The sequence below is a fragment of the Poecilia reticulata genome, chromosome 7 (assembly GCF_904066995.2).
Source record: "Poecilia reticulata chromosome 7, P_reticulata-male-v2, whole genome shotgun sequence".
Classification (NCBI taxonomy): Eukaryota; Metazoa; Chordata; class Actinopteri; order Cyprinodontiformes; family Poeciliidae; genus Poecilia; species Poecilia reticulata.
The window spans coordinates 26533081-26547433 of record NC_088836.1 but is presented as its reverse complement, the minus strand read 5'-3'; the positions used below and the strand labels follow the sequence as shown (position 1 = coordinate 26547433).

At 37.3% G+C, this 14353-nt stretch overlaps 1 protein-coding gene across 2 annotated transcripts; it reads left to right on the top strand.

Moving 5' to 3' along the window:
* The first annotated feature begins 96 nt into the window (after positions 1-96).
* On the top strand, positions 97-14336 carry LOC103467733 (voltage-gated purine nucleotide uniporter SLC17A9-like). Of its 2 annotated transcripts, none has more exons than XM_008414391.3 (13): positions 97-536; positions 2101-2298; positions 2420-2559; positions 3510-3609; positions 3691-3815; positions 4647-4743; positions 4827-4923; positions 5003-5090; positions 5179-5213; positions 6618-6733; positions 7047-7102; positions 7968-7997; positions 8078-14336. In XM_008414391.3, exons 1-13 carry the CDS (start codon positions 418-420, stop codon positions 8245-8247), a joined length of 1371 nt encoding a protein of 456 aa, XP_008412613.2. In that variant the 5' UTR covers positions 97-417; the 3' UTR covers positions 8248-14336. The 2 variants fall into 2 exon arrangements, with proteins under 2 accessions (XP_008412613.2, XP_008412615.2); XM_008414393.2 differs by lacking the exon at positions 97-536 and adding an exon at positions 1647-1992.
* The last annotated feature ends 17 nt before the right edge of the window (positions 14337-14353 follow it).

Genomic DNA, 14353 nt, shown 5'->3' with positions numbered 1-14353 from the left:
TGTCAGATTAAAAGTAGCAAAATGACTCTTTTTTTGTTTGTAAAAAGGTTATTTTACTTGTCAGATGTAATATTCTGATCTTAAATGTTGTCTGTCATTGGCTGTAAGTAGAAAATCATCAAGTGGGTGTGCCAGAAACCCACAAGACAAGATCCACTATTCTGATATAGAGTTTAAAAAGAAGAAGAAGAAGAAGACACACCTCTGTCCTTTTATAGACAGTCAACATGCAAATGTGTCTCCCGGTGAAAGCAGCACTTACACATCTACTGTCAGGAATGGAAACCGCTTCCAGTTGCTGACAGATACCAGCGTCAAACAAGTCGGGTTAGTTCGGCCGGTTGGCGACGGTGGATATGAGGAAGAGCGGAAGAGCTTCACGGACTGCAGCAGACAGAAGATACCGGTGCTGGGTGAATGGCTGAAAACCACAGCGCGGGTCCAATCAGAGATTTAAAGGCTTCTCCTCTGGATCTTAACATTTATAGACCCGAAGGAGCGGCGGGAGAGTTGGAGAACCAGAACCTGTGGTCCAGGTGAGACTGAAAACTTTGTTGAATCAGGTTTAATAAAAGTGAAGAAGTTTTTTTCTCTGCGGCGCAACACGTTTATCTCACAAGCCTCTACTTGGTCTGTAAGTTCAAGATCTTCCTAAAAAATATTCAGATTGCCACGTTGACGTGAAGGAAGAAACTGATCAATTTTGACATTTTTAAGTAAAAACGCTTAATTGAAAATAACCGAGAATAAAGAAATAATTTCTGTCGAAGCGGCAACAAACAAGAATGCGGCAATAACCCACTTCATGAGGGGTAAACTGAAAGTTTGCATCACGGAAACAACCAACTTTCAGCCGCAAGCAGAGGTGGGGAGTAAGAGTAAGAAAGTATTGGTTAAAAAAAAAAAAAAAAAAAAAGTTTGCACTATCGTTTGAAAAGTTACACAGTAAAAAAATAAACAGCAATAATTTGGTTTATTAACCTGTCATAAAAATGTTGGCATTCATTTCTCAAAGTCATATTTTTCACCATTTTATTCATACATTTATAAATGTCAGAGCTCTAAACTGAGCTAAATAGTTTTGTAACTAAATATTTAATTTCTAAATAAATGTAAAATTTGTTTTCAAGCTAAACATTCTCAGGCTGAAGCATTTAATTGAGAGATAAATATTTAGCATGTGTGTCTGTGTTTCCCAGGGTTTACTCTATATTTTGTCAGAATTTAAGTTTATCTGCTAGTTTTACGAGTCATGCTTCACTGGCCTTATTTTAAAGGTCAGTGAAAATTATGATGCTTATTGGTTGGTTTTTATTAATTACTTATATATTCAGTCAGTTATCAAATAATTTGCCATCCACACTTCAAAACACTAGTTTAAATAGTTTGACTGAAAAGATACAGGCAGAAGCCCCAGGGAGCCGTAAACCTTATTTTCCTCTAAACATTATTTTTTATAATGAATCAAGTCATAAAATGTCATAGAAGAGTTACAAAACAGTGGAATTGTCTGTTTATATATGACTCGTTTTTGAACTATATTGATTATAATATGTGTGAAACCCCACATTTACAGACATTTAAGGAAGTATGAGTGAATAGTAAATTATATGTAATGTAGGGGTTAATTGTTTAGGAGATTAAAATGAGTTCCAATCGATTTACTAATGACTTCCGATTAGACATTCTTTCAGTGTTGTAGTTTGGCTGCCATCCGACAGAGGGCGCCACTGGTCATTTAAAGCAGAGTCATTGATGTAGAGACAAAAATAGCGGAAGGAGAGACGGTCCTGAGTCTGGTGTGGGATGCAAAATGCACTTTATTCGGTTCTGTTATGAAATATAAACATTCAAAAAGCTCCATAAGTTTCACCTCAATAGCGCTCATTCAATTCAGCTGCAGCATGACAGAGCAGCGTTAGCATAGTGCGTTAGCATGTTATGTTATGACCGTTGATATAACGGTTGTAATGGGCCTGAGAGAAAACTCAGGTTCGTAAGGAAATGGCCGCTTGACAAAAAGACCAACCAGCGTTAAATTAGCGTTAAATTGACTCATTAATTGATTTTATGACGTCATTAAGCTGCAGTTGTTTGCAGATCCCTGGCTAGAAAATGGACGGTGATGCTGTTTCTGGGCACCTGCCTGCTGTACTGCGCTCGGATGACCACGCCGGTCTGTGCTGTCTCAATGGCCGCCGCTTTCCACTGGAGTAAAATCGACTCGGGCCTCGTCCTGGGCGGCTTCTTCTGGGGATACTGTGTCACCCAGATCCTGGGAGGACATGCCAGCGACAAGTAAGCGATTCATTCACAGAAACACGGATGGCTTCACTTCAACAATGTCCGCAGTCTGTTTATGTTGAAGTGAGGCTTAAGGTTTCAGGATTTCCCTCTGGTATTATTTGCTGCCCTGCAGAGTGGGGGGAGAGCGCGTCCTGTTCGTCTCTGCGGCCTCATGGGCTCTGATCACCGCTGGGACTCCGGTGCTGGCCCATTTGGGCCCCCACACCCTGGCTCTGATGACGGTGGCCAGAATCCTGATGGGTCTACTCCAGGGTTGGTATAGACAGAGGTTTCTCTGAGCAAATAAGAACCAACAGAAGCATGAAAATTTAGTGCAAAAGTCATGTGCAGGCACTTTTATGACATTAGGGTCGTTGTATAGGTGAAAATAGAGTGATAGGTTTCCACCAAAAAATTAAAATTTTGAGCTTTGGGCATTTCTGAGGCTTCACTTCACCTTTCTGAGTTTGAAAAGTCAAAAAATATTCAACTATCGAGACTCAGAAAATCTTGAAATCAATTTAAAAAAAAGACTTTTGAGTCTCAGAAATCTCAATTTTTTTTCTAAATTTCTGAGATCAATCTAAAAAATTAAAGTTTTTTTCTGGCAAATGTTAAACTTTTAAAAATTTGACTAATCTCAAAATTTCTGAGTATTTTCAAACACACAAAATTTCTTGCTTTTACTAGAAAATTTCTGAAATTAATCTCAAAATTTTGAATTTTCTTCAGCTTTTCAAACTCAGAAATGTCAATTTTTTTCTAAATAAATTTCTGAAATTAATGTAAACATTTTAAAGTTTTTTTTCCCAGCAAGTCTTTTCAAACACAAATTTCTGAGATTTTTCTCAAAAATTTCTGAGATTATTCTTAGCCTTCCTGAGTTGTTTGGCAAGACATTTTCTCTACAATGACCCTCGTCGTACTCTTGACATGATGAAACAGGCCTAAAAACCATTTTTCTTAATGATCAGATTTAGCATCTAAAAGGTGCAGCTGCTCAGGGCAAACTCTGATGGAGCACTGCAAAGTGAAATAATATAAAAGTGTAACTAGTACTTTTCAATCCATATTAAGAAGTTATTTACTTAAAATAATCTCCAATATCATGCTGAAAAGTTACTTTTAAGTTAGTTTAATCTTTTTCTAGTGCACCAGAAACTAGACCAGAAATACTTGATAAGATTTAGTTTTTTGCAGTGAGTTCACGTCGTTCTTTGCAGGTGTGTTCTTCCCGTCTCTGGCTAGTTTGTGCTCCCAGCGTGTTGTGGAGGCTGAGCGAGGGTTCTTGATGAGCACCATGCACAGCGGCAGCCATCTTGGGTACGTTCTGCACACACGTATACATTACATCTAAACATGCATTTACTACTGATAAGCAACAGTTTCCCTTGTTTCTTTCAGCACGTTGTTGGCGGGTGGAATGGGGTCCGTGATGCTGGACCGGTACGGCTGGGAAAGCATGTTCTACTGTACTGGTCTGCTGGCTGGACTCTGGGCCGTCACAGTGAAGTCTTACTTATTAAGAGGTACATCTGGCTTCTGGACATCTTGATGTGTTAAATATTTTAGACATCAATATTTAAAATCACTTAATTGTTTTGTTACTGTTGCTGTTTATATGTTGGTTAATTATATTTTCTGAAATTTATTGGGGACATTTTACATATAAAGAGGATAACATGAGGAGATTTTCAGAAACAATAAATACCTTATTACATTCATATAAATAAATTTGTTTGCCATGTTTAAAGTGTCAAGAGACAAAAATGAGGAAAAATTTATTATACTATAACACTAAAAAATGCTAAATTGTGTACATGATGAATAAAGGAACTTGAGCAAAAGTTCACATGTTCAATTTTAAACACTGCATATTTAAAATCTGTAAAAATAATTTACATAGCATGATTGAAAATAACTGAAATTAAAGCACTGCAGAATAATTGGTAATGCAAAAAGTGTATAAAAAACAAGAATAGGTAGTAAAACTCCTAATTAAGTAGTAAAAACAATCATTAACAACTAGATAACTGAAGAGAAGATAACAGAAAACGAGTGTAACATAAACAAATATCAAGAGATTAATAAATACTGCTACAATATTATTAGTAAAATGCAAAAAAATACAGTAAAAATAAAAGGAACATTAAAATAAAACGGAACAAATTCAAAATTAACCAAGAAAAATAACAGATACTTTTTCTTTTACTGATTTATTAATGTATCAAAAATATATAAAGTCACATGTTGAGTTTTATGTCATAGCATTTTATTCGGAATATTTTCCTGAAGGTCGTTTGAATTGTCAAATGTCTGTTTTGTTCGGTTTAAATCTGACATTTAATGTTGTTTCTCAGACGACGTTGCAGTGAACCAGATGGAAAAAAGGAGCGAAATTCAACCAAGTTTGTCCAGAAAACATTGGCTGCACCTTTTCAAAAAGCCTCCAGTTTGGTACAGCTTCCAGACAACTTTAAACGGTGGAATCGATCGTTTTGAGTGTTTTCTCTTCACTCTGCGGGTCGTTTCTCTCTCAGGGCCATGGTCGTCGCTCACATGTGCATCTGCAGCACGTCCTACACGCTGCTGTCATGGCTGCCGATGTTCTTCAAGGAATCGTTTCCTCATGCAACCGTAACTCCTCCACAACGTCACCGAAGACATCCGATGAATCTCTGCTCTCGATTCATTTCAGTGTCTGTATGTTTTGCAGCCCTGGGTGTATAATGTGGTTCCCTGGTTGATGGCGATCCCTTCAGGTCTTGGTGGAGGGTTTGTGTCGGATTTTCTCATCGCAAAAGGTACGAAAGCAAAATGTGTGGTAAATCCTAAAGTTGTTGGTCTTTTGAGGAAATCAAATTTACAGGTTTTTGTTTTCTTTCTCTGCAGGATACAGTGTTGCATCTGTGAGAAAAATAATGCAAGTAAGTGTAGAAATCACTGCAATGTTTTCATGTTTTATAAACTGAAACGTGTTTCAGATCTGTTAGTGGATGGGTTTACATTTTGTTCCAGATTGCAATAAAAGATGGAGAGATCAAATTTAACTTTAGGTCATTTTACTTTAGAGGTGTGTGATGCTGCTTATTTTGGTTTTGATCCGATGTCAAGTAAATACAGAACCAGTATCGCCGATACCGGTGGGTTTTTTTTTTTATTTTAATTTGACTTATCATCAAACTTCTGAGCTTTAAGTCTTTTGTGTGTTTTTTCCTCTGAATTACAGCTTTGGAAAAAATTAAGACGATTATCAGTTTCTCTGATTTTTCCCTTTATAGGTTTATGTTTGAGCAAAATAAACATTGTTCTTTTATTCTATGAACTACTGACAACATGTCTGTGAAACTCCAAGCAAAAATTGTTTTTGTTTTTTTTGCAGAAAATGAGAAATGGTCAAAATAATGAAAAAGATGCAGCGATTTCAGATCTAATAATGCAAAGAAAACAAGTTCATGTTCATTTAGAAGCAACAATACTAATGTTTTAACTCAAATCAATATTTGGAGGAAAAACCAGGTTCAGTGCAGAGGAGTCTTAGTTTTTACCAGAGCTGTATTTTAAAACCCAGGAAGGAATTTGGACAAAGTTTGCAGGTGTCAACAAAATACTTCAGTAACGTATTAATGTGATAAAAATGTTTTTTAAAAACGCAAAACAAATTTGTGTGAATTTGTTTCTTAATAACTCAAGTGGAATCCAAAACAAAATCTTTTTTGAGGTAAAGATGAGAAACTATGACACAAAAATAAAATAAAATTTGAGGAGGGAATCTAAAGCATCAAAGTTATCACACTGGTATTGATCCAATATTTATTTATTTGTTTAACTTTTTTCTTTTGCTTTTAAGATAAAAAAAAAAAAAAAAAAAAACGGTCTATATATGTTTTACCCAAAACTCCTCAAGATGCAGTTTTTGCTTAACCTGGTTCAAATTCTGTAAATAAAATCTATTAATGATGGGTTAATCAATAAATAAATAAATAAACAGATCAGCGATGCGCTGCCGTTCTGATGTTCAGTCAAGCAGAAAGCGCTGAGCTGTTCACACGTCGCTTGCTGCAAATAATCAAACGTTCACTAAAGGAATCATATGATGTTGCATTTTGGACAATAAAAAAATACATTTACAAAAGGAATTAAATATTTTAATGTATTTCTGATGTATGAAATAAGCTTAAGTGGTTAAATTAAAAACCTGGAGAATGTGCCTTTTTTTTTGTCTGATTAATTGTCAGAATAATCTGTTTTTAAAGTAATTGTTAGCTGCTGTGATAAATGTTGTCTCTCTGTCTGTCTGTCTGTCTGTCTGTCTGTCCCTCTGGCTGCAGTTTGGTGCCATGGGTCTCTCCAGCATGTTTATTCTGCCTCTGTCTGGATCCGTCTCCTTCACGTCTGCTGTCATCTTCATTTCTGCTGCCGTCAGTTTCACCACCTTCACCGCAGGGTACGTGAAAACATCTGAAACTGGCACTTTATAAAATCAATATTAAGGAGTTTTTGACTTAAAACAAGATCATGTATCTTACTGAAAAGTTACTTGTAAGTTAGTTTTGTCTTATTTCGAGTCTATTAAGACATTTGCACTAGAAACTGGATCAAAAATACTTTGTAAGATTTTGTTTTCTGCTGTTTTTATCAAGCTGAAATTATATAGGCGAGAGTTTATAGAAAGGAAAAGGAAGTGCAACTTTTTCAACCACTACATAAATATTTTGAGGAAGTTTTATTAATGTTTGTCATTGTTTTGTGTGTTTCAGTGGTGTGTCTGTGAATGTGCAAGATCTGACTCCATCATGTGCTGGAGCGCTCTACGGTGAGGCTCCACTCAACGCTTTCTTCTCCTTTATTAGTTGGTTTCTTTAGGCAGATTCTTCCACAAGTATCAAAGAGAGAAAATCAATCTTTACTTTTAAGACAATTATAAAATATAAGATTCTATCAAGGAATATGAAGGATATTGACTCAGAGTGCTTTATCATTACGAAGCTATGCTGTCTATCTGTCTGTCTGTCTGTCTGTCTGTCTGTCTGTCTGTCTGTCTGTCTGTCTGTCTGTCTGTCTGTCTGTCTGTGTGTGCTTGTATTAATGTAGCTTAGCTTATCTGGGCTTGTATTAACTTATCTTATTTTGACTCAGTTTAGCTTATATCAGCTTCTCTTTTCATAGCTTAATTTGACATTTTGAAGATAAATTGTATTATTGAAAACGAGGCCATTTCCTAAAAACTCTAAAAGTTTGGTGGAAGGAGGAAGGTTTTTTTAAATTGTATTGTAATTAGTGTGTTTCGTGAAAATAGAAACCCTTTTGCTGCGTCACATGATAAACATCTGGATGTTACTGCTGATGAAAAAACGACGATGACAGGAAGTGGTGGAAGGATGATGGCGCTGGATGTTTTTTAATAAATTATTGCGTAAACAATCTTACTCAAGTGTGACTTTAGTTGCATTTCTTGTTTAATGGAAACGCTGCAAAACGGTTTTTTCGACTTTAGCAGAATATCAAAGTTTTGCATAAGTTGGTAATGGAAACGCAGCTTATATGTCTGTTACAGCGAATGTGGTTTTCTTCCAGCTGCTCTTTTTCATTGAAAACCTTTTGTTTCCCTGTTCATTTGAAACTAAATGAATAAAATAAATAAAACCATTTACTGGACTAATTCCCTCTGTGTGCCTCAGGGTTTATGAACATGATGGGAGCCTTAATGGGTGAGTATTTAGACCTGAAACCTTCCAGATGTTGGCTGTGGATGTTTGCTTCTGAGTTCTGCCCGCTGTGTGTCGAGCAGGTCTGGTTCTGGTGTCGTTCTCGGGTTACCTGATCGAGGTCACCTTGTCGTGGTCCGTCGTCTTCTCCCTCGTCACGTTGGTAAACGTCACAGGCCTCGGCGTCTTCCTCGTCTTTGGAGACGCTCAACGTGTCGACCGGCAGGAGGACGGCCAGCTCATCGTGGTTTAAATCATCCTCCGTTATTTAACTTGGATTATTTATTTTTATATTTTTATTTTGATAAGGCAGAGAACCATGTAGAAAAATACTAGTGTTCATCAAGGCTCTGAATATTTTCTGTTGTAGAGAAAAACATCAATCAAGTCTGTAAACATACTGAAATGAAGAAACTCTGAATATTTTTTGTCCTGCACAACAAGACATTAAGCTGCTTTGTACAAATATTAAAAATATAATTTAAGAAAGTTGTATTTTCATAGGAGAATGTTTACTTTAATATTAAAGTTTTTTATTGTTTCAAACTTAAAGCACAAGCTGGAAAGTCTGAAAATATTTAATTAATAAAGTTCTCATAAAGAACTTTATTAATCACAAAGAGAAATTAAATGTAACTTGTATAAATCAAGTTTCTTCAGAGTTGCCATAGCTGCTGATGGCTGTGGGCAGGAATGATCTCCTGTAGCAGTCTGTGTTACTTTATTAAAGTTTATTTATTCAGCCTGGTGAGATCAAGCTGCACACTTTACAACAAACATAATCAATAGTGTAGAAATAATAAAACAGTAAAAACAGACAAGGGCACGGGATCAAATTGAATTTTAAAGTTTTAGCTGAAATATGTGCAAGTTTGAGACAGAGTCTTCTCTAAAATACCTTTAAAAGTTCCTATTGGGCCTCTGTCTCTTTAAGAACTCCTGCTCTTTCTGAAACTCCGCCCTCAGGAAGTCATCACATCTATAGTAACGTTTTTGCCAGCGCTGCACTGAGTCGTAGCTGGTATAATGAGCTCAGCACGTGCAGTTCCACTAGGTGTTTGCTAATTGCTGCTGGCTAGTTTGAAGGAGCTGATTGGGGGAGGAGCTTCATCTCGAAGGCGGAGCTAGGTCCATTTTGCACAGCTGAATGGTTACCATGGAGATTAAAGGATTTCTCAAATATGCATGAATGAATAAAAAAAAAACCCACTCCGGGTATGTTTTTGATGAGGGAATAACTTTATAACCTGATAAAAAGCTGGAAAAGTTTATTTAACATGATGCTGCTGGCCCTTTAAGAAGCATTCCCTGTTTTAGCCCATATCAGAATTTAATTAAATGCTAATTCAGTCAAAACTCCTATAATTGCTCCGTTCATGTTCTTAGCATGCTGGAGCGGCTTCTATGCTAGCTCTGTTTTTTTTTGTTATTGTTTTGATTTAGGAGCTGCATTTTCAGTTTTTCTTTCTCTGGTATGGAATCCTGTGCAACAGGAACTATTTTTTGTTTTTACTTTTAAATGTGTAACCGTGGCAACAAGTGGGAACAGCTGGTTAGCATATCAAAAGCTGAAATAAAACCAGAACTACGACTCCAAATTCCAGAACAGTGGGAAAAAGACGGAGGCTTTGTGGATGCAGAGAGGAGGAAGAAGTTTAAAAAAAAGATTATATCCTCAACTTCAACATCTCTCTGCTCGACTTTCTACTCAAACGGTTAAAAAGATTTAAAGAAAGCGGCAAAAGCAAATGAGGAAGATTAGCAGTACTTACAACGACAACGACTTGTTGCTGTGAAATATCGTCTGCTGTCCAAAAATTGAGCCGTTAGCATGTTATGACAGTCAGCAGCAGTGTCTTCGGTCAGAGGCCTCTTCAGATTTGTTGCTAGTCTGACTGCTACTGGAGATCATTTTGGATGATTTGCACTTAATTTCAGTTACACTTTAGCTTTTGCTGTTTATTTTTTTTTGTGTTTAGTGTTTTTAAGTATTATACATGAAAAGCTTTTATTTTGAAATCCTCTTCCTGTTAATCATGACACTGACCCAAAGATCTCATCCAAACATGGACGCACCAACAAATAACCTGCAATCCTGTAATAACCTGACCGCATAACAGGATTAGCATTTTATCAATGAAACTCATTTTGTCTATGTGTGATAAAGTCTTAAATATTTTTTGTTAGTTATTTTAAGTATCTTCAGACATACCTGACATGTTTTGACGTCATCGAAACAAGTCAGATCGGGTAAACATGTCAGACATACCTGACATGTCTGAAGACATTTAAAATAACTAACAAACAATATTTAAGGATTTATTTATAAACTCTCCACAGAACTTAACAATTACGTTTTCTGTAAACTCTTGTCTGTTTGCGTCTGTGTTCATCTTTCCTCAGATGTTTTACACATTTTGCTGTTTATGAAAATTGTTCATTTATTTTTTTCCTTTTCAAAATTGTGCGTTGAATCCTGGCTGTTACATTGAATTTAATGACATGAGTTTTGCATATCATTGTAATTTATTAAAGTGATATTTATTTCATGAACACCTGGGGTTTTTACAACACCTCATTCATTAACAACTATATGAATAATAAATAATAAAATGATCTTGGAATTTTCTACAAAAAACATGAAAATATCTGAATTTTCAGAAGTCAAAAATGTTCAACGTTTGATGCTCAGAAATCTGCATGGTTTTTGTTTTTTTTAGAGAATTTCTACGATTAATCTAAAAATTTCTGAATTTTTCTAGCAAATTATCAACAACTGAAACTCAGAAAATGTCCAAAATTCCGACATTTTAAACTGTTGCAACTCAGGCATTTCCATGTCTTGTCTAGAAAAAATTCTGAGATTAATTTAAAATTTTTTGTAGTCATAGCAAATTTTCTTCTTTTGAAACTCAGAACATTTCCAAAAATTGAAACTTTTCAACATTTTTCATGTTTTTTTTCTACAAAATATCATATTAATCTCAACATTTCTGAGTTTTTGGTGCGACGTGTGCTCTTCATTTTCTTTTTTCCATCTACAATAAGGCGTCACTGAATGGGCCAAATTAGAACTAGCATTTTTGAACTGCAGTTGAGGACCAGACAAAATCACTTAGAGGGCCACAAATGGCCCCGGGGCCGCCGTTTGGGCTACATGTAACGTACTGTGGACATGAGTCGACTGGGCTGATGTGTCTTTACTGTTATCATTGTTGGAGTTCTGGTCAGGTCTGGTTTCAGGACCCTGGTCAGGGCTACAGGCCGGTCGTGTCTTTTTTTGTTTGTTTTTTTCTGAGACGAACGGCACGTCATGACGTCACCACTTCAGCCGTGCGGACAGGCCGGGTCGGTCGTTCATGTTGCGAAATGCTTAATAACAAAACCCGAATAGAGGATGATTGACTCATTATTATTTAATGGTCAAACTGGACCACAACAAGCCGTTTATTTTAATGTATTATTATTACTGGAAAAACTGACTGGGAATCAACGGAGAGCTTCATCACACCGATAGACTGTCCGGCCTTTTTTCTTCTTCTTCTTCTTCTTCTTCTTCTTCTTCTTCTTCTTCACATCCATCGTCTGTTTAGATACTCGGAACATGGATACCTACACCGGAGAGGCTCCGCTGGTTCATGTTTTGACATGAAGCGATGCCGTCATATATTTTGGTATTTAAATGCAGCTTCCGCCGCAGATCGGACCGATAACGGGCTGAACCGGACAGCAACGCAGGCCGCACCGACGGGACGTTTCAGCATGAAATGATTCCACCTGCTGATGGGGACCGGATCGCCGCTCCTCGTGTTCACGGCGGACCTTGATTTATTAGCCATACAATTAAGGCACGCGGTGAATGCCAAGAGAGGGATCACGCGCTGCAGGCGGCATCAGATCTGGACCCGAGCAGGTTTAAAACACCTGGTGGTTGTTTACCTGAAATCCAACTATTCTGCTGTTGTTTTAACTGATAAACACGTGAAGGACAGGAAATGAGTCACTTCAGCTCATTTATTAGCTCCTTCATTGCGTGAATTTAGTGAGACAGGGGTGTGCAAAGTGTGGCACGGGGGCCATTTGTGGCCACAGGATTGATTTTATGAGGTTCCTATTGGGACAAAAATACTTTTATATTAAAATCTACTAACAAAAATGTTAGGTGTAACAACGTGATCACATTTACTTATTGATGTGTACTATAAAGCAGTCGTCCGGCCGGCCGCACAAAGAATAATTCAATATTTCCGTTTTATGTTTTATCTGAGTCTGGAGGATCTCTTATTTTGAAAATCCTTTAACCGGATTCTCTCGGTTACGTCTTACGCGCCAACATTGAGAAAACAAGCAGCAAAATGAGTAAGAAACAGATCAGATGGAAAGCTTCTTTGGGAAGGGGAAAGGCCCAGAGACAGGAGAATGGATTTATCCCTGTAGGTGATTCCAAGCCCGCTCTGCGTAACATGCAGCGACCGGCTCGCTAATGAGGCAATGAAGCTTCAAACTGCTTCGCCACCTGGAGACCAAGCAGACTGTGCATATAAGCAACACTTCGGGTGTCATTGTCTCTCGTCAGTTCCTGATGGACCGTCTCGTCGCAGAGAAACAAGCTCAGGGCTCTCGTTAGTCATTATCATTTGTTAAAATTTTCATGAAAGTAAAATGCTCGTTTTTGCGGCGCATCTGTATCTTATTTTCAAGGGATGTGTAAACATTACCATAGTGACCAGAGTCAGAGAGCGTTAGGGCAGTGGTCGAGAGGAGATGAGTAGAGCTTGTGAGTCTTAAGTCTGGTTTAGACGGCACGATTTGAGAATCGTCGCCGATTCTCCAAACCTCTGTGACCACAGAGCTGATAAAAGTACAACAGGTTGGATCAGTTCGTGTGTCCAGCCACACGGTAGGAGCAACACACCACACGAACTGAATCCACTCACGAACATCCCGGTTCCAGAAGAAAATCCTGGAACCAGGTTCGTCAACAAACATGGATAACAATATAGAAGCAGTGGTGATAGTTTGTAGACTCATTTTAAGTTAACTAGTGTTAGCGTCAAGCCCTGACTGAACAATAGCCTTATCTTATAACTAAATTATGTCAGGTTAATGAAAGCTGAAAAGTCACCAGTTTCGCCCCAGTTCCTCTCTCAGTATCATTTCTGTTGATATTCCTTGTACGAAATGCTGAATAAACATTCATGCTGTTTCATCTCCAGTGTCATTGGATTCGGTTGCGCCACTGCGTGCTTACGTCACCGCGCTTTCTGATTGGCTACCTGTCAGCAGGTTGCGTTCTCGATCCCAGACAGGGAAAAACCCACAGGCTGCGATAAAAAGCCCAAGACAATCCAAGGTGTTGAATGTGCCCGATGTCCCGCCGCTCCACGTTACACCCCACACACTGCAGGATGATCGGTTACGATTATCGCAAGCGACAATCTTAGAACTCGGAACGTTCTAAGAACTCGGAACGTTCTAAGATGGTCGTAAACGGAAATTCGGGGCAAAATATTTTTAAATTGTGCCATGTGAACTAGGCTTTAGCGGACGCATGCAGAAGCCTGTCTGACGGTTCACCCCCCACCCCGGGCCGCAGTGAAACGGCCAAGCCTTGAGCGGTCCGCGGTGATAAAAAGGTTGGGGACCACTTCTATATATTGGTACACACAAAGTTAGAATTTACTTGAGTAACTTTTTGGAAAAAAAAAAAATTCTTTTACTTGAGTAATTTTATTTTTAAAGTATTTCTACTCAAAACTTGTGGATTTTCTACTGAATGATGAACAAACACGTTTTAACCAAAACGTCACCAGTTTTATATTGAAAAAAATAATTTTGAAAAATGTTTCTTTTGCCTGAATTATTTTTCTTGTAATTTCTTGTAATTTTACTCTTACCCGAGTCATTTTTTTTTTTTTTTACATCTGCTTTAAACTTGTACATGTTGAAGTAGTGCTACTATTACTAGAGTACATTTTTTTTATACTTGTCCCTCTGAAATAAGAATATCAGCAGCTAATTTCTCTTTTAAAGGTTAGCAACTAGTACATCTAGTCAAGTTTGGTGAAATAAACTCAAACAAAATAAACATTTCCTTGGAGAGTTACTGTAGATCTTTGCTTCCTGTATCCATCACTACTCCCAGCAGAAATCACTGTTTACATTCATGATCCAGGTATTTCTACTTTTACCCATTTAAAGTTACATTTTTGCAGGCACTGCTCATTTGTTTTTACTTTTTTATACATTGTAAAATGTATAAAATACATTGTAAACCTACATAACTCAGTGCTGCAGCTGAGGTTCCCCACTTTGGAAAAATAAATATTTCTATTCCATTTTCCTATTTTTAAAGCTCG

What these genes read in the sequence shown, in the direction of transcription:
- LOC103467733 (XM_008414391.3), top strand. Translation starts at nt 418, where the DNA reads ATGGCTGAAAACCACAGCGCGGGTCCAATCAGAGATTTAAAGGCTTCT. An exon ending in GAAGTCTTACTTATTAAGAG is followed by an intron (nt 3,816 to 4,646) that starts GTACATCTGGCT and finishes GTTGTTTCTCAG; the next exon opens with ACGACGTTGCAGTGAACCAG. An exon ending in TTCAAAAAGCCTCCAGTTTG is followed by an intron (nt 4,744 to 4,826) that starts GTACAGCTTCCA and finishes TTTCTCTCTCAG; the next exon opens with GGCCATGGTCGTCGCTCACA.